Source organism: Neolamprologus brichardi, chromosome 1 (assembly GCF_056152115.1).
Source record: "Neolamprologus brichardi isolate AB-2024 chromosome 1, ASM5615211v1, whole genome shotgun sequence".
Lineage (NCBI taxonomy): Eukaryota > Metazoa > Chordata > Actinopteri > Cichliformes > Cichlidae > Neolamprologus > Neolamprologus brichardi.
The window spans coordinates 23,629,745-23,656,403 of NC_142104.1; the positions used below are offsets into that span (position 1 = coordinate 23,629,745).

Below are 26,659 nucleotides of genomic sequence, written 5' to 3' on the forward strand. Positions count from 1 at the left end.
GCGTCAGGTTGCGAGGGTCGCTGTCAGGGCTTTGTCTAGTGTGACCAACTTCATAATGACAGTTTAATATATACTTGAAAATAACTATGAATAACAGTATATAACAATAGATGTAAAGAAAAAAAAAGGATGACAATTTCAACAACATTCAGCAGATCATTGCAAAATTCAAGTGTAGCATCCAAATGTAAACATTCTTTCAAATAGTTTATTTTCTATATCCTCTTATTCTGCTGAGTGTTGTGCAAACCGAAGAATATCTCAGCAGGCATTGAGCAAAAGGTCGGGAACACCCTTTATTAATATTAAATGTAGATCTTAAATTTCTCTTGGCTTCATGTTTCTGCCTTACAGCATTTATTTCGTGCAAATATGCGCGCAGTGTCTCATTAAATCTGAAGTACGACCTTGTGTATAAAAAGAACAGTGTCCATTTCTCACTGGAAAACTGAAGTGCGAGAATGTGCTCTACTTTTCTCATTCCTAAAACTCTTCAAGCCTCATTAACTTTGAAAACAAGCCAACTAGCTGCTGTGAATGTTTTGTAGCATTTGCTTGAGCCAAGAAAAGGCTCTGTACCTCGTGCAGGGAGACAGAGTCCTTGCTGGAGAGGGCTGTGACTGAGGCAGATGATAATGGGAAAAGTTTTGTGTTTCATGCGGTGTCTCTCGTGCCCAGCAGGAAGGTTTAAAGTTCACTGTAGTGTGGACGTTGAAATATTACATTCTGATTATTATCATTGTAATAAATCAAAGAATCAGCGCAGTGTTACATTTAAAGGTTGTTCGGATAAGTACTCTTGTTTTGTGTTGCCAGAGTTGGGTGGTCTGCTCCACTCTGCGTGGGAGAAATGGCACACATGCATACACATATGTAAAATATTGTTTCAATAAGGCAAGATCATTAAAAGGAATTGAACTTGATTTATTGATATACAGAATTCAGTTACGCTATTTGGTGATTCGATTCCGATGGCCCATCACAGCAGAACTGAATCCCAGTGGTGACAGGAATTAGGGCAGGACCGCGTGCAGTCTGCACGCTAGTAATGGTGAAAATAAGATGGAGGCTTGCGTGAGGTAGAGATGGCGAGTCTGCATGACAGAATGAAGGATGAGCAGTTACGATTCAAAGTACACAGAGTGGAGGCTGATTGGACTACAGCAGTGATGTCAGCATTGAGTTTTACAGTGTGGGAAAGTGGAAGTCACTAGACTAGTAGCCAAACATCTGGGAGAGCAGACAGATGAGTCAATACAGATGTTCATTATTGAACTTACGCATAAGCTTCAGTAAAACGTCATTGTTTTGCCATTTAACTCAAAAAGGTAGTCTCTCCTATAAACTCGAATACTTAAAGATTTTTTTTTATTTTAGAGGTAATGATTGTGGCTTATAGAAAATCAGAAATCCACTTCCTGAAATATTTAGAATATTTAATTTAGAATAAAGAATATGAATACTATGTATCTCTTGGTCAATTTCAGTAAATACAACCACAATAATAGGGAAGGCTGCTGACGTGACAGTTGTCCAGGTGATGATCATTGACATCCCTCTACTGGGAAGGCAGGGCGCAGAAGGCCATTACTGAAAAGACGGGCTGTTTGCAGAGTGCTGTGTCAAAACGTATTAGTGCAGAGTTGACTAGAATAGAGAGGCAGACAGATAGATGGGTGTGGCAGAAAAAGGTACACAAGCAAAGAGGATGAGAGGATTGTCAAGGAAAGTAAAGTGGAGAACTTGGAAGAGCTTCATGAGGAGCAGATTGAGGCTGGTATCAGTGCATCAAGAGCCACCAAGCACAGATATCTTCAGAAAAAGAGCTATAACCATAGCTGATGGGCGGCTACAGTTCAGGTGATAGAGCATGTCATCTACTAATCAGAAGGCGGTTCAATCCCTGGCTGCTCCTGTCTGCATGCCAAATTTCCTTGGGCAATTTCCTTGACGCAAGTTGCTCTTCGACGGTTTTGACTGTTAGATAGAAAACACTTAACAATAGAAAAAAAGTGCCTGTGTAAATGGGTGTGAGTAGTTGAATGAGGCACGTTGTATAAAGTGAAGAGCCAGTCCATTTACATCACCATTTACAGATGTTACATTTCTATTACGAAGCAACTGCTGAACCAGATGCAATGTCAGATGTTCCTTATGTGGGCTGATGAGAAAAAGAACTAGACTGCTGCTCAGTGTTCCCTCTTTTTTCAGATGAAAGTAAATGTTGAGTATGTGTTTGTAGGTGTTTGGAGTCCAGTGTGAAGTTTCAACAGTCTGTGATCATTTCATGTGCCATGTCATCCAGATCACTAGCTCCCACAAGGGAAATCTGCTGGTGTTGGTGCACTGTGTTTTATCAAGTCCATCCAACAGGAGATTTTTGTGCACTTTCATGTCGATGCAGATTTCCTTTTCCACCAGGACTTAGTACCTCCCCACAGTGACAAAACTACCAAAGGATCTGCTGACTAGGTTATTATTGTGCTTGACTGGCCAACAAACTCAACAGACCTGAACCCCATAATCTGTGAGCTAAAGGCCACTGTCAAAGCAGCCTGGACTTCAATAACAGCTTGGCAGTACCGCAAGCTGATGGCCACAATCCCAAAAAACAATAATGCAGCAATTTGTAGTAAAGGAGCCCTATGTATTGTGTGTATAAATGAACATGCACTTTTCAGAAGTTTAACACTTCTTATTATATCTTGAGACTTACTATAAATTATTTCTGATTGATCTTAGGTATTGTATTTCTGATATTCATGAACACTCTAAGCCATAATAATTCAAATTAAAGCAAAAAAGATTTGACGTTTAAGGATGGTATAATATAATCTTTATAATCCTTTTTTAAAAAATGTTATTTTTTGTTTCTTATGTGGGGCGGTAGAGATATGACAAAGAACTTTAATGACTCACTCATGATATTTGGATGAGCGGCTCCCAAGAAAGCTGGCTTCAAGTGCCGAAACAGTGGCAAAGACAGGAGAAGTCAGTGAATCACAAGCTTCATTAGGACACATTCACTGGGGAACAAGTTAAATGGTAAATGGTAAATGGCCTGTATTTGTATAGTGCTTTTACTAGTCCCCCCTAGGCACCCCAAAGCGCTTTACACACCCAGTCATCCACCCATTCACACACACATTCACACACTGGTGGAGGCAAGCTACAGTTGTAGCCACAGCTGCCCTGGGGCAGACTGACAGAAGCGAGGCTGCCTTATCGCACCATCGGCCCTTCTGGCCAACACCAGTAGGCGGTAGGTGAAGTGTCTTGCCCAAGGACACAACGACCGAGACTGTCCGAGCCGGGGCTCGAACCGGCAACCTTCCGATTACAAGGCGAACTTCCAACTCTTGAGCCATGATCGCCCATCGTTAAAATATCTTACACCATTAATGAAAACAATAATATGCCAAAATTCAGGCAAACTTGAACTATAATTCATTCTCTGTGCACCACGAATGTCAAAATTCCAGATATCGTACAGGTATGCTGACAGATCTCATCCCCACCTCAAGAGCCAGAAGTAGCAAATTGCCCTCTCGATGGATGTTTGAAGGAACTGCAATTGTTGCTACATTATTTCAACTTATTAATTCTTACTATGCTTCAGACACTTTTTCAAAACAAGTGTTGCTCTGGAAATCTTGTACATAAGACCTCTCCCCACATATAGGAGACAGTAAACGCAACGCCCATCCCAATGGGAAAAAAGGATAGAAAACTATGCAGAAGAAAAACACAACCACAACAGACAATATAAGCAATGCAGGCAGGCTAACATCAGTCTTGGTCTGAGCTAAAGTGTCTTTACTTTTTTCCAGAATGCTTATCTCATCTTTCCTCCATGGACCTAGCAGGCAAGCAACATGTTTACAGCCCGGAGCTCTGCGTAAACAGAGAAAATTAGGATTCGTTGCTTACTTCCATAGCGTCAAACAGCCTTTCGTGCTTTTTATTTCTGTCCCTCAACCTCACGCTCTTCATACTCTAGTTTTCTCACCACTGCTGCAACTGCATCGATGCATTCAGGATTTCTTTTTTTCATTTATCAGGAGGGTTTTGTGGAGAGATTGGTGAAAAGTCAGAAAAAATAGTCTTTTGTAGCAGAGGGAATGAGAAATGGCTCTGCATGGATAAGATGTAATGCACAAGAAAAATGAAACTCACCAAAGGTTAAACAGGCCAAAGAAATGTCATCAAAATGCCACTTAAACATGATTTGGCCTTTTAGATTCTTTCATCGCATCAAACTTTGTGCCAGCAGTGTGGCTTGAATATAAGTGAAAATGCAGTGCGGTCTTCTGAAAAGGTCGATTGAGATCTATTTTGAAATAAACCTGGACTTCTAAAACAGAAAAAAAGGATGTAATTAATGCTTCACAAGGCATCTTAATGTGACCATCTTTTGAAATTGATAGAAATGAAATCATGGAGCTAAAATTAAATGATTCACAACAGTAATTTGTTTTTGAAAGATCCATACATTTTACATGCAGGTGAAATCGTTAAGTGGGACTTGCTAATTAATGACATCATGACTAACGCACACTCCAAAGTGTGACATAAGGAAGCTGGGATGTTGCAGCTAGGTGCTAAAATTTATGGTTAATTAAATGTTATACATGGGTTTAAGTTTACTACTATTAGTCATCAGGTGGGTTCTTTATTCATTTTGTGCACTAACATGCATGACCTACTCATGGCAGTGAAGCTTTTTTCAAACATTTATCTAGTGAATGATGATCAAGTCATGATGAAATTGGTTGTGGTGTTCATGACTGAGGGTTGAATAACACCAGCTGAAGGTTTTATGTGCAGTTAATTGATTCATTGATAATTTATGATAAATAATGCATTTTCAAGACTACTGTTTTTGTAGACTACTGCTTTCTTAGAGATGTTGTTAAGCTTTCCTTTTTTAAAAATAGGATTATTCAGAGAGAGAATGCTACTAGTTTGTGGGTTTGCGTTAAAAAAAAGACACACAGACAATTCAAAAGAAGCATCTCTTGTCAGAAACTGTGCCACTGTGACATTTCACAGAGCACAGTGCCCACAGTTTTCCTTGGGGTGCTTTCTACTCTAAAAAAGAAGCTGTGAGCTGTGTGTCTGTAGAAGCAACCCCACTCTTACTCCGCCCCTCCACCTTTCTGGTCCAAAGTCCAAATTTAACCGCCGAAGGCAACTCTGATGAGTGTACGAACATTTTCATTGACGTTATGATGATGAAAAAATGATGAACATTAGGAAAAAAAACTTCCATGTATGGCAGCTGGACAGAGAAATGTGTTCAATGAGATTTCAGAAAGTAAATCAAACAAACTGTGAAGGTTTTGGGGGCTACTAAGTTGCTCCTTCAGCTCTAACTGACTTCAGTTCCACTAATGCTCTCCCATTCAACATAGCACATGCTAATTAGTTTATCCTTGGCAGCCCTGCCAAGCCTGTGGGCACCTTGGCTATATCTCACCTTTAGTTCCCCTCAGATTCCAGACACAATAGTCACTAAAAGTGAAGAATTTCCGCCCTCCGTTCTTGAGCCTTAGGCTGATGGGACGTATTCACAGCAAATAAGAGGATCAGACTGCAGTGGGTGTGGGTGCAGTGAAATACCTCAGTATATTAGGGTGGGGGGGAAAAGACAGTGTTTAAAAGGCAGGGAATCCCTTGTGGATGTGCATGTGGACCACCACAGATGCACAGTTGTTTTTATTGCTTATGCCTTATTGCATTTCTTTTTCATGTAATTGTGCTTGGAAAATGCATTTTACACAGTTGCAGACTGTCACTGACAAAACAGCGCTTTTGTTTTTTCCCAAAGTTTAGGCACAGTGAAGAATCCGTGCATTCATTATAGAGGTAGAAATGATCCTGTTTGTGAAACTGTGTCTATTTTGGTTTTGTTTGCTGCATATTTCCAGTTTTAAAGCACTTTGTGATTCTTGTCTATGAAACGACTCGTACAGATAAATGTTGATTCCTTACCTTCAAAGGATACAGGCAGCTGTCGCCCTACATGTATGTGGCACACCAAACTGAACGTTACATGTATAATCACACAAAGTCTCGTACCTTCTGATGACAAAATTTAATCAACCACATTCACAAACTTGGAAATGTTTAGCACTAGTCTGCCGTCTTAGGTCGTTAGTACGAGCGCTGTTCTTTTAGACTGTTTTTGTATCTGAGGCATCCTGCTGTGTGATTTCCTGTTTCAGTGATGCATATGTATGATTGTGTGAAGGTGTTTTTTTTTTCCATTGATTTAATAGGAGGTTAAGTTATGTAGGACTGAAGCTTATCAGGAAATAAACAACCCATTTTCATTTTTTTACACTAACTTTCTCAGATGGTTTATATGCTCGCTGACACTGAATCTCAGATTCCACAGAAGCTATTGTGACACAAAAAATGGTGGAATTTTAATTGCTTTTACAGCTACCCCCGATAACAGTATGATTTGCCACATCCTTCACAATCTTATCTCAATCTCTCAAGTGTAATGCAATTAGCTGTCACTGATTATTCTCCTCGCATTACTAATTTCCATTGCAGTAGAAACTGCTACTTGTTTTGCAAATATAAGGTAAAGCAAGTGCCTGACTGAAGCGATTTTACACCCTATTTTGACCATATTGCGAAAGAAGAGCACAGAAATTAATTTATTTGTTTAGTGCTTTTTTTTAATGGCCCAAAAAGACAAAAGCAAAGAAGGTGTTAAATGTCATGTGCGTGAACAAGGTGGGTGCTCGGATGCTCGGAATAACCCGCCGGTTCCACTGACATTATTAGCTTGAAAAATGAGGGACAATGGAAGAGATGACAGTACTTCAGCTTTCATTAACTAAATCACTTTCCACACAGAGTGCAACAGTGCACAAAGGTAATTAATTTCCTCAAGGGCAATTATTTTAGTACTTTAAGATAATGACAAGAACTCCTCAAAGTTCAATCTAGTAGGTGGTTTTGAAGGAAAATTGTCCCCAAAGGCCCAAACTGGAGTCGGTATAGCACCATCCCTGGTGGTGAAGTTAATACACCATGCAGCATATATTTATTTCAGAGAACTGTATTCAGACTTACAATGAAACACTGCAGCAAGAGCAGTTATTGTTGTAGTATTTACTGCTGTGTTATTGCATATTGACAATCTTGGTTAAAGCACGACGTAAATGGGAAGTGTAGACCTACTGTCACACAATACAGCTTTCTTTGTGTTTCAAAAGTGTGCTATTAATATTGTATCTACCATTCTTAACCATGGTTAGATAAATAAACAAAATACTATGTACAGTGTGCTGATAGTTTGAAGATGGTTGAAAATGCATAATGATAATAATACTGTGTCGATTCTAGCCAACTGATACTTGAGATACTTTATTGTCTTGGCGTATTAAAACACTTGCACACACCACGTAGTGATTGACATCCAGGCACACATACCAGGGTGATGCCTGGGTGATTATGGCTCTAGTCTTAGAACACAGGCATACATCTCTCCTGCTGTGCAGGAAGGAGTTAGTTGGGATGAGGAAGAACACATTATCAGCGGGTGTGTTCAGGTCGAGCATCAATCACTGTCTATCACTATCTTTCCTGTTAATAAGCAGAGCTTTCCCTACATGGTGTGCTGTTAGTTTTGCAATTGAAAGTAAAGGGTGGATTCTCTCAAGAGAAAACAGATGTCCTTGTCAGGGAGTTGCAAGGCACAAATATAAGGTACCTCATATTTGCTGCCAAGGGCAGGCATTATCCACTTTTAAGGTAAACTCACTTTTCAGAAGAAATCCTTGTCAACATTTATGAATATAAATGCACATGTTGTAAAATCTATGCCCATCTGATGACTAATAGTAGGAAGCAGACACACACAAACACACTGAAGTTTTTTTCTTCTACGAAAAACACATGGGATAGCACATAACTAACTAACACAACTAATTATATTGCAGCAATGGTAACAAAGATGTTTGTAAATCACTTATTTTAAAAACTGAATTTTTAAACAATCTAATAATATTTCATATTATCACTGAATGTAAGAGAAAAGCTAAACCTATGACGCTGCCAGTTGGCCTTGATGTCTGTGGTCCATAGATCACACATCTCCTGTAATTCCCAATGAAAAGCCCGTGTAGCAACCACTCTTTTGCTTCCAGTCCTGTCACACAGGGTGCTGATGGGTGGCAGCAGTGATGGATCAGGGAACAGATTGCCTCTCTCTTTAAAAGAACTTTCATGCTACAAGAAATGAGACTTGCTGGTTTTGACACAGATCAGAGAAAGATTCAGAGTACCATAGACCATGGCCTGCTTACAGCCAACCAAACCATCTTTCATCATTCTGTCTATCGTCTTCTCTTCACATGCTTGTTGATAATAACCACTTTCCTGGTATATTGATGCATGCTCAATCCCCCAGGTAAGTAAATCCCACAAGGTTGATTCTGTTCATCTGGACGTAGCATTTTCAGTGGTAGAAACGTTTCATTGCTTGTCCAATTGACTTCTTCAGGCTGAAGAATAAACGCTACGTCCAGATGAACAGAATCAACTTTTTGGGAGGTAATTTCCTGGTAATATTTGTCCTACTTTCTTGGTTAACTAGTATCTTTTTGTTTTTCGAAGGCTGAATTGGTCATTTGTTTGCAAATCTTCAGAGATGTTGCTTTTACACAGAACAAAGGAGGAAAACACAAGCCACAGAAACCCAGCTGCATTTGCACTTGAATGAATGTGTCTGCCAAGACTTGTTCCCTTAAAATCTGATAACAACAGACGAAGATTTAATAACAGCAGTTAAATTAGGTATGAATACAGTATGCTGACTTGCCTCGAGCACAAATGGTAATGAATATTGTTTTGATTATACTTGTTAGTAGTCATGTAGATCTTGCGTGGGTCAATATGGTTACATTTACAAGAGAAAAACATCTTCTTTGATTAAGCATTGGTGTTTAATGAAAGCTCCATCAGGCTTCCTTTTTCCCTTTTTTCTTCTTTCAATTTTATGCCTAAGCCATGCCTTTCAGCTTCAGCCCTCTCGTATAATTTACCACCATCCGTTATTTAAAAGGCAACTCCCTCCTGGTTCATGCCATCATTCAGCATGTCTTAAACAATCATTGCCCTGTCTTACCCACACCGGAGGCTATCACAAATCACTCTTCTCTTTAAATGATTTAGCTGTTCATTTTTTTTGTGCCCGCCTGGTGCCTCTTGAGCTGAAGCCGGCATCACACCATATGTTTCTTTGGATCTGGTTTCCGATTTATGAGAACAGCAAATGTGTATAGATTTTTTTTTCTCAAATTCTGCTTATCAATCCTCAATAGTGAAATTTTTACAGTAGTCAGGTGTTTTACTGTAAAAATACCAGCGTAATAATGGAAAACCATTTTTCAGAAAGTGTTTACAGCTGCCAAATAACTGCTGTCCAAACTGCAATAACTACTAATTACAAGTATTCAATTAGTAGCATTTATTATCCTTATAGAAATGCTTGTACTAGTGTCACCCCCATGGTATTATGTACATTGAATTATTCAAGTAAAAACTGTATACGTCAAACTCATATACTTTAACATAAGTTACCAAGTACTGAAAGCACTGTACATAGTTTCATTACAACAAGGAAGGTAAAAAAGAAAGAAAGCATTTCGACCATTTGCTGTTAAAAAAAAACTGCATAAGTTATTGTTGCACTGCAATAGAATCACCTAATTAAATCCCATTGAAAGCATTTCACTCAAACACCCAACATACCTCAAGTGAGAGTGAGAAGAAAGCGTGGTCGGTGCCCAGTATATCTTACATCTACCAGCATCTACATTTATAATCCTAATTACCGGGCTAAAGCTGCTGATGGCTGAGCACGGTGGTCAACCCTGCAATTGATCAACAATCCTTCACATGCTCTGCGTCTCCAGTATTAGACTTTTGTAAAACACATATAACAGATCTAACATATCTCAGTAAGTTACCAGATGCACTGAAGCCAAACCAGAGCAACTAAACAAAATGTAATGGATGCAAATCCTGCAAAGGATGTTGGCAGTGTTACCAACCCACTGATTATTACCCGCCGTCATGGAACTTGCTTAAAAACACTCGTTATTTCAAACATGTCTGCATTTCAAACAACAACACAAGGCAGTAAAGCTAACACGGTCTTATTTATGCATTTTAGCGATTTATCTTGTGACTGAGATAATACAGTATTCCTTCCTCTGCTGTGAGGACATTACAGTTGTATCCTGGAATATAAATTCAAGGTACAAGGCGTCAGACTTTAATGACAGCAGTTCTTCATGTGAGAAATGACAATGTCTGCGTGTGGCTCTTCCGTGATTATACCAGGGTGTGAATCTTAACGCTTTTCAAGTATGTGTTCTGCCAGTTTTCAGAGAGCATCTTCAAAGAGGAATAATGAATTGTTATCCATGAATTTTTCAGGTAGACTAACCTAATTTATTATGCTTTGAATTCATGCTTTAGAACTCTATATTTTCCTCTCTTCTATAGGAACTGGCTCCATGCATGTCTACTGAAAGAAAGGCTTTTGTCTAACAGAAGGAACTGGCACAGAAAGTTGCTGGTCTAAAAGTTGGAGCTGGTGCCGTGGAAGGAAATAAAAAAAAAAAACACAAATTCTTCTACTGTGTAATAATACATGAGTTTAATTTTGGATAATTCAGTTTTCAGACCTGTCTAAATAAGGATTTGTTCTCAAAAGCTGTCTCTGCACTGGCACCAGCATGAGCACTAATGCTGAGTTAGGGGAAAAGAGGTGTGATTAAGAAATTCTGGGAGCAGGTCCATAAAAATCAAAAGCCTTAACTGATTTAAATTTGGTCAATCTCTTGTTCAAGGACATCTTCTTGGAAACGGAATGACAGTTTTTAGTCCGGCTGCTACTTTTAGATCGCTCCTGGGAAGTCCTGACCGTGGGAATTCAGACCACTCTCGCTGTATCTCAGCGATTTCAACATAAACCTCGAACTTGAAGAAGAAAACTTCTCTTTCTAACTGACCCAAATTTTTTGTGGCAGATCATCACTGGTGATGATAACTGGTCTCCAGCTACAACTGCGCAGTTTTCAGCAGTTTTCATCAAAGAGACTACAGTTTCCAATCCTGAAGACAAGAAATTGCTTGTAATTTTGTGGCGTGGAGGAGCTCCATCGCCCTTCACAGATGCACAGAGACTTCTAAAAAGAAACGTTAGCTGCAATTGAATGATCAAGACATGCAGAAGATTGTCTTGAAAGGAACAAATTTAAATCAGATCAAGATTTTACTTTTACATGATGGGATTTGTACAGCAGACTGTAACGATCATGTATAGACTAATCTACAATAATATATTTTGTTTACTTCAAATAATAGCCGTATTTTCCTCAGATGGTATACAGCATTTGACAAAATTTGATTAAAATCCTTCATTAAGATTTACTGGATACACATTATCTTTCAACTAACTTACAAATCTGTAGAAGGAACTGGAATGAATATCCACTCATCCGGTATTTGCAGGGCCAGATGGTACGTTTGGATACCATCAAGTATCTTTTAATACAGCAGATGCTGAATTGGGAAATATCTCTGTTTTGGCTAGCTGGCTGTATGCCATTATGTCTAAAAGCCCATTATCCAAGGCAAATATGTGACCTCCCTCTCTGCTGCTATCAGAGAGCATCAAGTACAGCCAAAGTTATTTCTTTGATTGCAGAGAACGGGCTTCTTCTCAATTCAATCTGTCAGCTCACGACATAAAAGAATTCTATGCTCAACCTTTCTCTCTGAGATTTAAAGCAGAGATTCGCTTAGCTGTCAGAAAACAATTGTTCTTTGTAAAGAGCGGTGGCTGGTGCAACTTTAATTTTAAAGATGTTTTAAATGAGCTGTCACTCGATGATTGATAGATTGGGAGAAACTTGCCTCCAGTTCATCTGTGTCCTACAACAGAGGGCTTTAATTACGAGCCCCTTGTATCGATGCTGTCAGCTCCACTGTGATATGCATCATGTGTGTGAGGAAAATGGATTTTACCACCTGGCTGCCAGCTGCTTGCAGTCTCATTGCACACAATGTCATCGGTTGAAAATGCATTGTCATCATTGCGGAGTGATACTGCCTGGGGATCGAGGCCTTTGATATTCATACATTCACTCGCGTGCTCACTTTTATTCATAGTTTAAAGTGAATTTGATTATGATCGATGAACAATCATGCACGAACCGACTTACCATTTGATCAATATCTGCTCTCTGTGTGTCTATTTTTCATACAAACAATGAATTTTAAAGTCCCTGTGCATAAAACTATAATGTTTCAGCATTCAGAAAGTAATTTTGGATACCATTGTGAAATGTGAAACTGTTCCTTTATCTTTACAGTTTGACATTTCTAATATGCCAGGCAGTAAATGCTATTTTTAACTGTTGTAACTTGAGTGTCTAAGGCTTTATGTCTGGGCATGTCCTGTATGCTGAATCTGTTGTGCCAAATGTACAGATCTCAAATTAGGTCACTGTTTTAGGTTAAAATAAATGAGCGTATTTTAATATTGTTTTGATGATGATAGAAGAAATATTTATTTGAACATGTAAGGTGAATATTGCTCTGCAGAAACAGTGCTGAGGCTCACTGGATATTTTCATGGACACCTAAAGAAACCTCCAAGGTGTAAAATAAGAAAGAAATATTACATAAATGTTATATTATAGACTGACATTTCAGTCAGTTTTATTCCAGTATTCAGATGATGGTGAGGTGGATTCGTTTTACTCAACAGAAGCTTGTAGCAGAGCATTTCTTACTATCATTGTGACAGTGAAAAACATGGCATTAGAAATATCAAAGGAAAATAAATATTTTTTTTATTCTAAGAAAAGTGACAGAGTAGAAATGTTTCTTATGTTTCTAAAGGGGGTGCAAAAATAAGCACACCACATAAAAAAGATCAATGCTTCAGGTTTGGTAACTGCAAAAAGGGAAAACTGCTTCACAACTGATACAGATTTTGATAAATAAACGCCAGCAAGGCCAGAAGAGACCAATCTCCTACTGGTTTCAGAGGATGAGTGGGATCTCTGATCTACTTCTCCAGATTGGAAACAAGACCAAATAATTTTGGTCAGTCGATTACATTTTTTTTTCTTTTAAGTCCAGTTAATAATTAATAGTTTGAGATTTGTGGGTGTGAGAGAAGTATTCAAGGAGATGAAAGGAAAGACGGAATCATGCAGCGTTTTCCAAAAATAAGTGAAATATGGTAGTAAGATCATTCAGGTCTGAGGATGTTTTGCCTACTCTGGAATTGGACATGTGCACCAAATCCATCACACTCTGATCAAGAAGTACCACTTCATTCTTTGGAGACATGCTTCACCCTCAGGTCTCTATCTTTCCGGAGAAGTAATAACAGCAATCCTAGCCAGCTGTATGACTGTGTGATATGCATCCTCAATATCACCCGACACTAATTTTTCTTTAAGGTTGCTCCACTCCACTCTGAAATGTGGCTGTGCGTCAGTAGTTACAAAAGACTCAGGATCACACATTGGTTCATTAGTGGCTGATTTTGGAAATTTAAATCCCCTCCCTCAGGGATGTTATTTAGAGTGGAGGCGATGTCAGCCTGAAGATGAAAATTGAGTATAATGAGTTGACAATTGTGACAGATAACATGTAACAATACAGGTAAGTTATTTTTAACAACTTTGTGACAGCTGGCACATTTCTATTATGTATCAGACTGCCATAAGAGTAAAATGAATTTCATGAAGAAATCATACTCCTTATACTTCAACATAAGGACTAATAGTATTTTAAATAAATACATTAAATAGATAGTAACTAATAATAACAAATAACTCAAGTTTTATTTATAGTTTTCCTCAGGAGACGGACTGTGTTAAATGTAGAGTCACCATTAACACAGAAATAAAGGGCCCAAACTACAAAGGAGAATGTGTACCTGAATGCACCGTGTTAGAAATAAAGCCAGTCACAGAAGGATAGTGTTGCATCCATTTTGCACAGTAAGCAATTGAAAACAGTGTGAAAAATGTTGTTATTAACATTTACCGATGCCCAGTTTATTCTGATGTTCGAGTCTAATTTTACAGTTAACTCAGTATAATGTGTGGAAACTGGGAACTGTAATTAGTACAAAGGTTGGGGAATTAAATGGCCATTTATAGTTGATGATATTCTTGTTATTTTATTCTTTAACTGAGGACTTCTTTTTTCTTTTTAATAGATATCTGTAGAAATATAAAAGTAATCAGAGGCAGTAACTTTAAGGGCTGAACACAGATTACAGTGACACTGTTGGGTGGCACTTTCTGTACTCTTGGACAGCAGTCTGAGTTGTTTTTTGTTTCGTTTTCTTTCTTTTTTTATGTCCTCTTGAGTCCATCAGTTGGTGAATGGTTTAAGTGCTGAGTGTCACCGCTCCAACCTGAAACAAACCCAAAGCTTAAAAAAAAAAGAAAGAAAATGTCCAGTACCAGCTTGGGAAAACAAAGTGGTATCTTCTGCTGTGGCCTTTAACTTTCCTCTGCATTGCTGTTTTGCACGTTGCACTTTGTAAAATCAGGATACCTTTATGTTTGGTTCTCTAAAGTGCTGGTTCACTCCCTCTGTGATGTACTTTTTGTGAGGCAGCAGTGCTTCTGTTGCTGCTCCTGCTGCTGCTAGATTGTTTAAATATTGACACCCATTATGCTGCCTGGAAGTCAGCATTGTTGAAGCTCCTATTTGTTACTTTCATCAATGCCACCATGGTCCTTTTGGAAATAAATATGGGTGTTCACCACTGACTAATCTGTTGTTTCTCATCTAGTGTCATTAGGATATGTTAATTCATGATAATTAAGGTCCTGTTGTCGCATCGCCCTTAAATGAATGATTGGAATTCATCAACATGGACATGAACACAAATGAAAACAGATGTTTCTGAATATTTAATCAGGCGGTGTCGTGTGCAGGAAATTACATGGATTTTATGAATTAGGTTCTGTTTGTTATGTAGCTTGTTGTTGTCGTAGAATAGTGACAGACCATTCACTTTTATGAAAACATTGTCTCTTTATGAATACTCCTGTTATTTTTAGTGTGTGTGTCTTCAAATGTTAAGAGAAACCACAGACGCAACTTTTTAAAAAGGTGCTACAAATATAATAAAGAAGCATTAAAATAGCTTCATTGTCAGTGCCAGTGTAAAGTGACACATTGGAGATAACGGCAGATGAAATACAACCTTTTTCTTCAACCAGGAATATGTGGCACTTCTGTTTCACAGCTGTAAGAGGATCTGCATCATAGAAGCTGCCAAGGTCAGAGGTTTGTTAGGTGCTTGTCGAGCATAATTTACTGGTCAGCCCAGAAGGTGACCACAATATTTTCTGGGCCGTTATTACTGACAGGTCTTAGGACATTTTGAACAAGGAGCGACTCAAGTGTTAAAATTGCTTCGCTTTCTAAACTGCACACCTTTACATTCACGCCTACCTGACACAGTAATTGACCAGACTAGTATGTCTGTGTTGGCTGAAACCCACACTGTGCATGTTTTCCGGGAGAGACTATGCCCTTTATTGCTGTATTTAAATTATTTTACCGCTCCACTAAGTTACAGCTGCCCTCCATGTTGTTGGCAGTTTTTTAAAAAAGTATAGTATGGTACTAATAATGATTTGATTAGTTTGTCAACATTTGGATACACTAAAATGTAAATGCTCAACAAAGTTGTCACTGTAAAGTCAGTAGGAACTGTAGCATATTTAATTCAAATCCATTAAAGAGACTGTCTTCCAGTACAACATTACCCCGGTCTATTGCTTGGTTGAGCATAGTGAGTGCAACTGATTGCATTTATTTTGATGTGAGAAAAATAGAAAGTAAGATGAAAACATTTCTCATCTGAGTTCTGAGTGGAAGAGTTTTCAGTGGATGGGTGGGACAACACATTGGATTTTAATAGTGTGGGCTACAACCTATTTCATGTTTTAAACTTGTAAAAAAACACATGTTATGTGTCTATTTTCTTAACTGCTTCTCTTATTAAGGATTAGGGGCTATGCCAGTTGCTATAGCACTACAGCTAAGGTCATTAGCCTAGTGGATAGCTTGTTAGCTTATTGCAGGGCTAACACAGAGACTCAGACAACCACTCACACCTATGGCTGACTTAAAATCACCAGTTATGTCTTTGCACTGCGGGAGGAAGCTGGAGTACCCAGACTAAACACCCATTTGGATGCAGAGAACATGCAAACTTAGCTGGTCAGATTTCAGGGTCTTGTCGCTGCTAGGCAGCAATGCTAACAGCACCTGCCCTGTGCCATTCGGTTTTGAAAATCCTCACAAGAAACGAAACAATTCACTGCAATTTGTCACCCGTCTGACACTGAACTCTATTAGTTCAGAGGAATACTAAACAGTGTTTATTTGCGGTTGAAGTAGTTCACTTGAGTCAAGCTGTTGTTGTTTTGGTGCTACAGATGTAAGCACTGTTATTAACTTGGCTAATTTAACGGAAGAACTGTGTAGGCTTGTTTTACTGCTGTTTTCTGCACACGTGTTGCTAGTTTGGGTTATTGTTATTTCCCAGAACAAAGAAGGTGTTGAAAAAAGGGCAATACCGAGCAAGTGGAACTTGAGAAATTTATGGCCAATGGGAGGCTCATATACACTGACCAGTCCTATTTGGTAGATAATATGACTTCTTTAAATATTGTGCTAATCAAGAAAAAAAGCTCCAAGTGATGGATATTTTATGGTGACATAAAATGTTAATTTGTGAGTGAATGAGGTAAAAACATATATTTGTCTGACTTTTACTCATTTTCTAATATGTCCCTTTTTTATAGGGAAGCAGTAAAACACTGAGCATTCTGGTATTATGCAGACAGCTCTGCGTCTCTCTGTATTTAAAATGCATTACATTACCAGGCCAGAATATCTAAATTGTAATAATATTTATGCTAAGTTTTGTACTATAACCCTCTGGTCATTCAAGTCTGTTGGACCAGTAATTGAAATTTTGTCTTAATTAACCATACAAAGAATGAGGAATTTCATTGTTTGAGGCATTTAAGCGACTGAGTTTTCAAACTGTGTGAAGTAAAATTAATGGGCGAGCACACGTTTTCTTTTGTGGATAATGTGTTATTATCAGAGCAACAGAAAGGTCACCTTTATTAATCATAATAATTATTTACAGTAATTAGGCCAGATATCAAAGGAGGACTTTGCACTGCTCTCAGAGAAAATTGATTCTTCACACTCAGAATTGCTTCAAGGGTATGAACACCATGTGCATTTTCTTATTTTGTATGCAAGTCTATCCTCGGTTCTGACTGGCAGTAAACCGGAGCTTCACTTTGTCATAGTTTTTATGCGGCATATTATTCATTGTGTTTTTCCAAGTTAAAAAAAACAGGAAAGAAAACTTCTGGCTGACAGGATGATTAATAATAATGCTAATGACAACAGTATATGACAGACTTTTTGTGCACTTTGCAGAACTTAAAGTTATTGTATGTTACATAACTAAAATGTTACATAAAAAATGAATCGAGAAATAGAAAAGGGATATTATTAGATTTACGTGCCTGAAGACTTTAGGAAGCCTGGACTATACTCTAAAAACTTTGCAGATACTCTTTTTATTTCTTTATTTTTCATTTAAAAGTCTTACAAAATTTATCAAGACAGAGAAAGAGCACGAAGATACATTTTAATTGATCGTGTTAAAAGAAATACCGGCTCTCTGGCAGGCTGTAGACTCTTTTTATCATTAACGATGCAGTCCAACCACAGGCAAAACAGAGACATGTAAAATTAGAAGGAAACTGATATTTTTTACAAATTCCGTCCAAATATTCAGTAGTGTGCAAAAGTCTATAGCCATTCCTCATATTCCATTTCCACATCGCCAGACCTTCTTATATTTTCTTGTAATTCTTTATCACCCTAGTATCATCCACCAGACCACTTGGTGCTGTTTTTCAACCCCTGTCTTCCATTTGAATTTTGTCTCTCTAGCACAAGCGATAATGTGCCCATAGCCGGGTCAGCAGTGCCTGCACAGCACTGACAAACTGATTTAGCTCAACTACTATTCAGTGGACTGAATTTGAATTTTGGTATTAATGCTCCGAAAGGGACAAATCAAAAAATTTCTCTAAATTTTGTTTGCTGCAATCCAATGGTCAGAATTCTGACCATTTCAGATGCTGGATGATTCATAAATGATTTGTGTCAGTAAGCATACACCCCTGTATGTTTCCAGCATGTTTGAAATGTTTCCAAGTATTAAGACCATCACGGCTGGGTAGCTGAATGTTATCCAAGGTCAATAACTTTCAATGATAATCCTCTGTCAAATATGTATTTTGGCCAGAGGAGAGCAGTTCACTCTTCATGAGTTGGCAAGCTGCAGCTGCTATGTGAAACTCTCAGTACAGCCAATTTTTCAGGTAGTGGGCCCTGAAATCACACAAAAAAAACCAAACAGTTATGCAGACACAAGTTTATTCTGCCTACTTGTTCTTCAAGTCTTGGACTCACAATACAAAACTTTAAACTGAAAGTAATTTGTTCTTTCAACAATAGTTATTCTAAAATGCAACACATGCCTTTTGAAAGACAAGGTTGCAAAAGTAAAGACAGTCATCTTCTGTAATAATAATTAAAAAATAAGACGGAGATATTTAAATAATAGCTTGAACATGCACAGAATTTGGAAATGCACTCGGGCAGTGTGAAGAATACTTTGTCCTCAGTCGAATGGATGTTAAGGAACGTGCTGCACCTCACACACAATAGGCTTAACAAAAAACAACATTCCCATCAAAGAGCTATTGTTACTTGAGTTTTAAAAAAAGCCACAAAAATTCTGATGTCCCATTTACTTCTGGTTTTTAGTTCATAAAGGCATGAATAACAGAAAACCATCCAAACCAGCTGTTCAGTGTCATTTAACAGTATTTTAACTGGGAAATCAATAAATGCAGTCATACAGTATTCCTAGGTTTGGGTGTAGTGAGCTGCATATAATCACAGGAACCCAGAATGTCATTAGCTGGTGCCACTGGCTCTCACCTGCGTATGTAAAACACTGTCAACGTCATTTACAGTAAGTAGTCCGAGTCCTGAGGGTGTTTTATCGGGTTATCTTGTCTAATTATTATCTTTCAGCAGTCACTTTACTTAACCTGACACTTCTGCGCAGAATAGTGTGTAATCTGTTTCTAACCACTCATAGCATTGCCGGAGACCACGTTAGGCCGTGTAAAACCTGATTAAATTTGTGAGTTCAGTTTCTTTAGCAAAATTTATCTTATTCCTTTGGCCATTTATTTCAGGGAATTAACTGCAATGTACTCATCTTTCACTGCCTCACTATTTTTATATTCAAAGTATTCAAAAGGTATGTGGACAATTTTTTATGCAAGGAACGCTACTGTCTATAGCACTGTCTTAGTCTACCTAAGACCTGTATCACACAGGTTTGTGGCATTTACTATAAATTGGCTCTTTTCACTCATTTCATAATGTCAGAGCTCATCATGTGAAGGTCATGTTGCATTTCTGGAGTAGTTTGCACTTCATGAGCTCATGTGGTGATGCTGCTCGGGAGGACCCTGTGGTGTCAAGTAGTTTTAAATGGATCCTTGACCAACTAAAAGAATATGCTATTTTTTTTTGTCCCGTTTGGATCTTTAGCCATCAGAATTGTTGTCTTAAGGCCAAGAAAGATGCCAAGCGGATTTACTTTACCAAGTGGATCATCGTGGCCTTGCCATATTGGTCCATTTGATTGACCTTTATTGTAATTATGTATTTATTTTATTTTGTTTTCGGTTGCTACAAACGGGACAGACATGACTGGGGGATAGGACAGGGAGAAAGAATGAAAGAAAGAGAGGGAGAGAAAGAAAAACAGGGGAGAAGAGACGGTGAGAAAGGGGGGAAGAAAGAAAGAAAAACAAACAAAACATCTGGATCAGCTGTATGGAGAAAAAAAAACAGAAGAGAAAACAAACAAAAAAGAGCAACATAATAAATACAGCACCATCACAATAAACTAGCTAGCAGTAGATAACAGTAGATACTAAATATTAAACACTATTGTGCAGCACGCAAGATAGACAGCGCACAATGTGCTTTGAGGCAGCAGCCAAGAAAGGTGTAGTCCACGTCTGTGAACACCCGTGTGCACACCTGTGTGGATCAGCATGCTTGTATTCAAAAGGTTTCTCCATGTAACGATCTGCTAGGGAGTGTGGGGAGCCATAGCCCCGTCCCCCAGGGCATGAAGCAGGTATGGAGGAGATCCAGGCCCCAGACATCCAGAGGCCCCAGAGTACGAGGACCCGAGGAGGACCACCAAAGGGGGGGAACCGTGCCACCCTCCTGGGAAGAGCTGAGTAGAGCCCCAAACGAAAGGTCACCCAGCAGCCGCGGAGCAGAAGCCAGCTGTGCCAGAGAGGACCGAGCTTCAGGCCCAGAGGCCTGAGGGCACCCCACCCCCTGGAAGGGGCCCAGCCGGGCCACAGGCGCCAGGCCCCGTCAATCGGCCACCAGGAGTGAGCCGGTACATACATGAGCGCCCAGCCCCAGTCGACAAGAACCACCAACACACCAACGTCTGAGGGCATCAGCCACCGGCAGGGAGTGTGGTGAGGGGAGATAGGCCTCCGTACTTTGGAGGGCCTGAGATGTACCCAGAGAGGTCGAGTCCAAGACCCAACCTGACATATAGACACAGACGAACAGGCGCACGCAGACACAAACGTACATTCCCACCCCCATATACACAACCAAATACTCGGCACTCACCCAATGTGTAGACAGACACAAATAGACACTGCACAAACAATCACACTCCCCAAACATACTCTATATCGCAGATCCAGGTACCCCCGCCCCCAGAGGGGCAAGCCGCACCTAGACCCAGGAGATGTAACCCTTCTCTCTGGGGTGGAGGCAAGCGGACCACCTCCTTATCTGCAGTAGCAGGGAGGCCCCGCATCCCAGACCCCAATCTGACGGCCAGCACCTCCTCCCAGCCCCCCAGCCCTGACGGTTAACAGAACTGTGAGTGAAGTGAAGACCCCAAACCTCCCTCCGCCCGCTCATATGTAGTGTTGCTGTGTGCCGTTCTAAAGTGCATTTAAAACACAGGAGAGCATGGTTCCTGCTTCCTGCCAGAGAGCAGCACGGCTCCTCCCGAAAACCCTTAGTGTCTATATGCATTTAAAATTGAGGGTAGGACACCAGCGCCAGAGGTGGGTTGGAATACACCGACCATCCTCTGGATGCTGTAAAACGTGCCCACCCCCAAGGCCCTATATGTATGTGTTATGTGAGAGTGTGAGTAATGTGGATGTCTAGGTTGCAGAATAAAATTGAGGCACAGGCAGCCAGAAAGGGACAGAGGGGGAGTGCCTCCCCTGCACCCTGGTGACATACCTGTACCCCAAGCCCTGCGTGTGTGGGTGGGTGTGGTAGAGCGGGAAGAGGGAAGTAGCTGAGGATGGGGAGGGAAGAAAGGGAGGGGCAAGCGGCCCCTCCCTTGGGCCAGCTCCCCCGCTGACCCCAGTAGGCACCCCCACACTCTGGAACCCACCAGGGCAAGGGGGCCCAGGCCCATCCAGACCGGGGCCCACAGCAGCAGCACCGCCCAGCCCCACAGAGTCTGGGGCAGCCCACCCAACTCCACCGCAGAGAAAACTGCACCCACCCCATCATCCAATCATCTCCCAAACTACACAAGACAATAGACACCCAGGTTGAGTTCCATCTCTACCTCTCCTATATCTCTCCCCCACCTGCAGAGTGAGCTCCTGTAGAGAGGAGACCACCTGTAAAGATATAACAGCCTCCCCACCAGTTAGAGAGCCCCCTAGTTGGGCCGATGCACCAGAGGTCCCCTGCACTGGGGCTGAGCAGTGCAGGGGACCAGGCTACCAGGCCAGTAACCGACGTCCACCAGCACAGACCCTCCCCCATCTCAGAATATGTTATTTTTGGTCAAGCTACCCTTAATCATATATTTCGAAATACTTCAGAATATATTAAGTGTAAATCATTTTCGGTTAAATATCCACATGTTGGGCTGCGTATGCGCATGAGTTTCCACATTTACCGCTCAGTGTGTGAGCAATTTAAATGGTACGGATACAATAGCATGTGCAATACACAAGGGCTTACGTGTCCTTGATTCAGATCTAATTGGAAAAATGGAGTGGAAAAGGCCCTGCAGGCTGCTAATATTTAAACAAATGTTGGTGTAGTGGCAGGTCATTTAGCTTCAAAGAAACTAGAATGAGTCACTAGGGATTAGACTGATAGCAATTTCAGGTATGTGGACACGTCGTACCGTTTGCACGCACACAAAAAAATGCAAGAAATACAAAGTTGGTCATATGGCAAATGTCAGCTGTAAGTGCTGCAGTTGACATATGGTGACACTGGTGCAGATATGTGGATTATTCAGATGTCATGGCCAGGAGCTTATTTAAACATTACTTTTATACATGAAGAGCTTAAATATGTATACTGACTCTTGTGATTCACTCAGTAAAGAATGATTCCAATATGTGGGGCATGATGGTCATTTTATTGTTAATCTTGTAAAATGAAACAACTGTATTCTAACGTATAGTAGTTATAATATTTTTAAGAGTTGACATGATTTTTGAATTTGTTGTTTCCTTAATAATTCATAGCTAAACCCTGCTTGGCTACATGAGAACCAATTCGTCATGCCTTATGGGTTGTCATATTATCAAAGCAGAAACTATCATTAGAACAACACGTGCCCACCATGTAAGGTTACGACTGCTATCATTAACAATGCAAAGAAATGTCAGCCACCCAGAATACCAACCAGAAGAAGAAGCCCTCCGATGGTTTATTAGCAAGCACGACACGTAAAATGTCTGCAGTGTTTGTTTGCAAAGAAGAGTGGAGGAATATTTGACATTTGTGCTTGGAGCGACGTGTTATAATCTTCCCAACATTTACGCCTGTGCACTCAGGAACATGGGATCCTATTAGCTCGGCTTCAGTGAGACTCCCCAGCTAATTCTGCTTTTTTTTCTCTCTCTCTGTTTTTCTCTTTGTTGGCTGAGTTAGTACTCCAGAGATCAGGTGCTCACATGGAAGAAAGGCACTTAGACAGATGACAAAGAAACAATAATATAATTGCTTTGAATGTTAAATCTGAATTGCAAAATTTCACTCGTGAATTTCGATGTTCTTTGTGTTAACACTGATTTTTAAGCAACCTGACTCAATAACAGGCCGCTGCATGCGCATGAAGTGCTCAGTAATTACAGAATGTTTGTGAAATGCAAAAATTCATGTTACAAGGTAATTGACGTAAAGGTTTGTTATAAAATGACATAACGTTACATAATGTAAGGCGTATATACTAACTCTGTGACAATTATACTGATCAAAAAAGGTCATTACAGTAAAATGTTGGCACACACTATTCAGATAATTCAAAAGGAATAAAGGCTCTGTAGCACAGTATTCAATTATAGGCCCATAGGCCAGCTGCCTCAGTGGACAAATAAATTGTTTCAGTGAGAAACTAATGCGTCTGGGAATAATGGTGGGTGTCCAGGATGATAATGTATACTAGTGTCTGTGTCTAAAACTTATGAATATTTTGTTACAGTATGCAATCAGAAACTTTACATTAATCATTCATAGTCCTTGTGGCCCATTATTTCTGCTATTAAATTATTAATGCCTTGAGCTGACTTTCTTCACATAATCAAGTACCTATTGTTGGCTGCTATACATTGCTCCTGTATATGCAGACAGGGCCATAAAATAAGCCACTGAATTACCATAGATACAACAGGCATACTTCGATAGATGTTCTCATCCCTTTGTTTGGTTTACGCTGCGGGAAAGAAGATGGTAAATATCATGTGGTGACCCAGCTTTGTGTCTTTTCTATCCCCTTTTCTCTCCCATCTCCCAAAACATCCATAAATATAGAGTTTTTCTTGGAACTGCTGGACAATTCTGAGAAGTCACTCAACAGTATGTTCACACGGACATACGGGAAGCTGTATATGCAGAACTCTGAAGTATTCCAGGACCTGTTCACTGAGCTAAAGCGCTACTACACGGGGGGCAACGTCAACTTGGAAGAGATGCTAAATGACTTCTGGTCCAGGCTGCTGGAACGCATGTTCCAGTTACTTAACTCCCAGTACCACTTTACAGATGACTACCTGGAGTGCGTCAGTAAATACACAGATCAGCTAAAGCCTTTTGGAGACATTCCCAGAAAACTTAAGGCCCAGGTCACCAGAGCGTTCATCGCTGCAAGGACGTTCGTCCAGGGGCTAATGGTGGGCCGGGAAGTTGCCAACAGGGTCGCTAAGGTGAGTTTAATTTTTTTTTTCTCATGGCTGCTTTGAGTGTGATGTTGCTTTGTGACTGTTTAGCACTGCTGGCTTTAGCTTTAATGCAATAAACATTACAACATATCCTTTAACACAACAACTTTCTGTGGATGTGTTTGATCCCCAGGTCGTTGCATGAGATTTAAATGATTTGCAGCTGTTTAAGACATAGGCATAGACTTTATTTAATCCCACACTGGGGAAATTCACTTGTTACAGCAGCACAGGAGACACAAGGAAAAGGGGGATTATACATATATTAGAAAAACAATAAAAAAACGAGAAAACGAGATTTCATGTTGGAATTGCGTTTGCATTGTTCGTCATTGCAGTTTGAATTTTGTCATGTTTTTTGTTTGTTTGTTTGTTTTACAGTGTGCATAAGTAAAAATTTGCTTCATTTCAGTGTGACAGTTTATTTAAAACTGATTAGTTTTCGTCTGAAATCTTAGTAGATTGGATTGTAAAATAAGTATATTTAATAAGTATATGTTATCAAACCCTGAAGATTTCAAATGTTTTTTTTTCAAGGCTTAGAGGATAAGTTTTCTAATTCCACGGTTAACACAAAGTTATGCAACAGTTTTTAGTGGACATCAAAACTATGAGATATGATATAACCGCAGCTGTTTGCAGATGGCGTGTTGCACAGTTCCAGGAAGGATCTCTGCTATGAAGTCGATTCAAACACCGGTATTAACAATCCGACTTGAGTTATTTACATTTGGATTCCATCATTCAGTTTAAAGGAGAGTGGGCTTCTGAAAACTGTGGAAATAGATGTGGAAGGTGGGGGCTTAGAGAGCTTAATTAAACAGTTTCATTTTGAAGCCAGTTTCTTCTAGTTATAGTCATCATCAGCTTTTGATTCTGTTGGTTTACAATTTATAAAACACAAAAAAAGCATTCTGGATGATTTGTGAGCATGAGATTAAAGGGCACGCTCTAAAACGCTTTTAAGGCTTACTGAAACAGGTTTATCCTTAAAATAGAAACTAAATGAGCAGAGACAAGTAAATGACTGATAAATCATAACAATAAATTTAGTCTGGAAAGTGCTCGCCCTTCCAAAAGTAATATTCTTCACCTGCTTTTAGACACAAATCATATGAAACTAGATGCTCATAAGTTCAAACATCAAGTTTAAAAATGTCTTCAGAGTTCAGCAGCAATCCGATTCGTTGCAGTTTCCTTTTTAGCTTAAAGCTCGCTGTCCCTTTCAATTCGACAAGGGAGAGAAACTGTAAGAAGAAGAAAGTGGATGCAAGAGTGGCAGGGCAAAAAAAAAGAAATGATCTGTGCAGTTCACTTTTATGTTGGAGGCTTAACTCCCTGTGTAAAGTTGAGACAGATCATAGAGTGTGAACACAAGTGAATGCATTAAATTTATATTAGAACTTTGGTCTGTGACTACATAAAAAGTAATGTTTAGACAAAAGCCTACACAGTCAACCTTCACCTATGGTAATATTTCACCTAAGTTATCTGTTTCACTGTGAAGAGCAATTTTTAGGGTATTTAGTTGCATCTTTTTCATAACTTGGATGACACTCAGACCAACTGCTGCAAAAAATGACAGGGAAATTAGTGCACTAATGTTTCTTAAGTACAGTGAATACTCAAAATGCTGATGCTTTTCAGAAATACAATGTGAACAGCAAGCTAGAATACAGTAGGGTATTTTTCTTTGGCAGTTAAGCTAAGCTGGAGTTTGACTTTCTTTGCATAAGTGAAATCATGTTGCTTCAAGTCCCACAACATCATTTCAATCATCTCACAAAAACTAGGACTAATATATTGTAAGGTTTATTCAAATCCTTACTTTAGATAATTACAGCACAGTACTGTAATGTTCTTTAAAATAATTTTTAAAAGTGTTGTAGTCGATGCACTGCAGAGTTTCATGCTGACAAAGCAGTTCACTGTAATTCAGCAGGAAGATTTGTTACAGTGTACACCGTATTACGACTTATAAGAAGTCACATCATACTTAACCACAAGAAATGGTTACATTGAAACTCACTGTCTAATTTCTTCATATTTTTTCATTAGATCAAAAACCAAATCATCCCTTAATTTATATTTTATCTTTGAACCTCTACCATCAGTGTGATGTATGATCAGTCTCCCCCAGTGCCACACCCTATACTTGCACTACTTCACAGGATTGTGAATTTTCCACCTCAGTATTATGTACATAT

General features: G+C 39.5%; 1 protein-coding gene across 2 annotated transcripts in view; it reads left to right on the forward strand.

Moving 5' to 3' along the window:
* The window catches only part of LOC102798074 (glypican-6-like), a 143,942-nt gene that overhangs the window by 44,386 nt on the left and 72,897 nt on the right, over positions 1-26,659 (forward strand). For both annotated transcript variants that reach the window (XM_006780324.2, XM_006780325.2), the window contains exon 3: positions 24,046-24,437. In XM_006780324.2, coding sequence (XP_006780387.1) covers positions 24,046-24,437 — 392 coding nt within the window. The remainder of the gene's footprint in view (positions 1-24,045; positions 24,438-26,659) is intronic.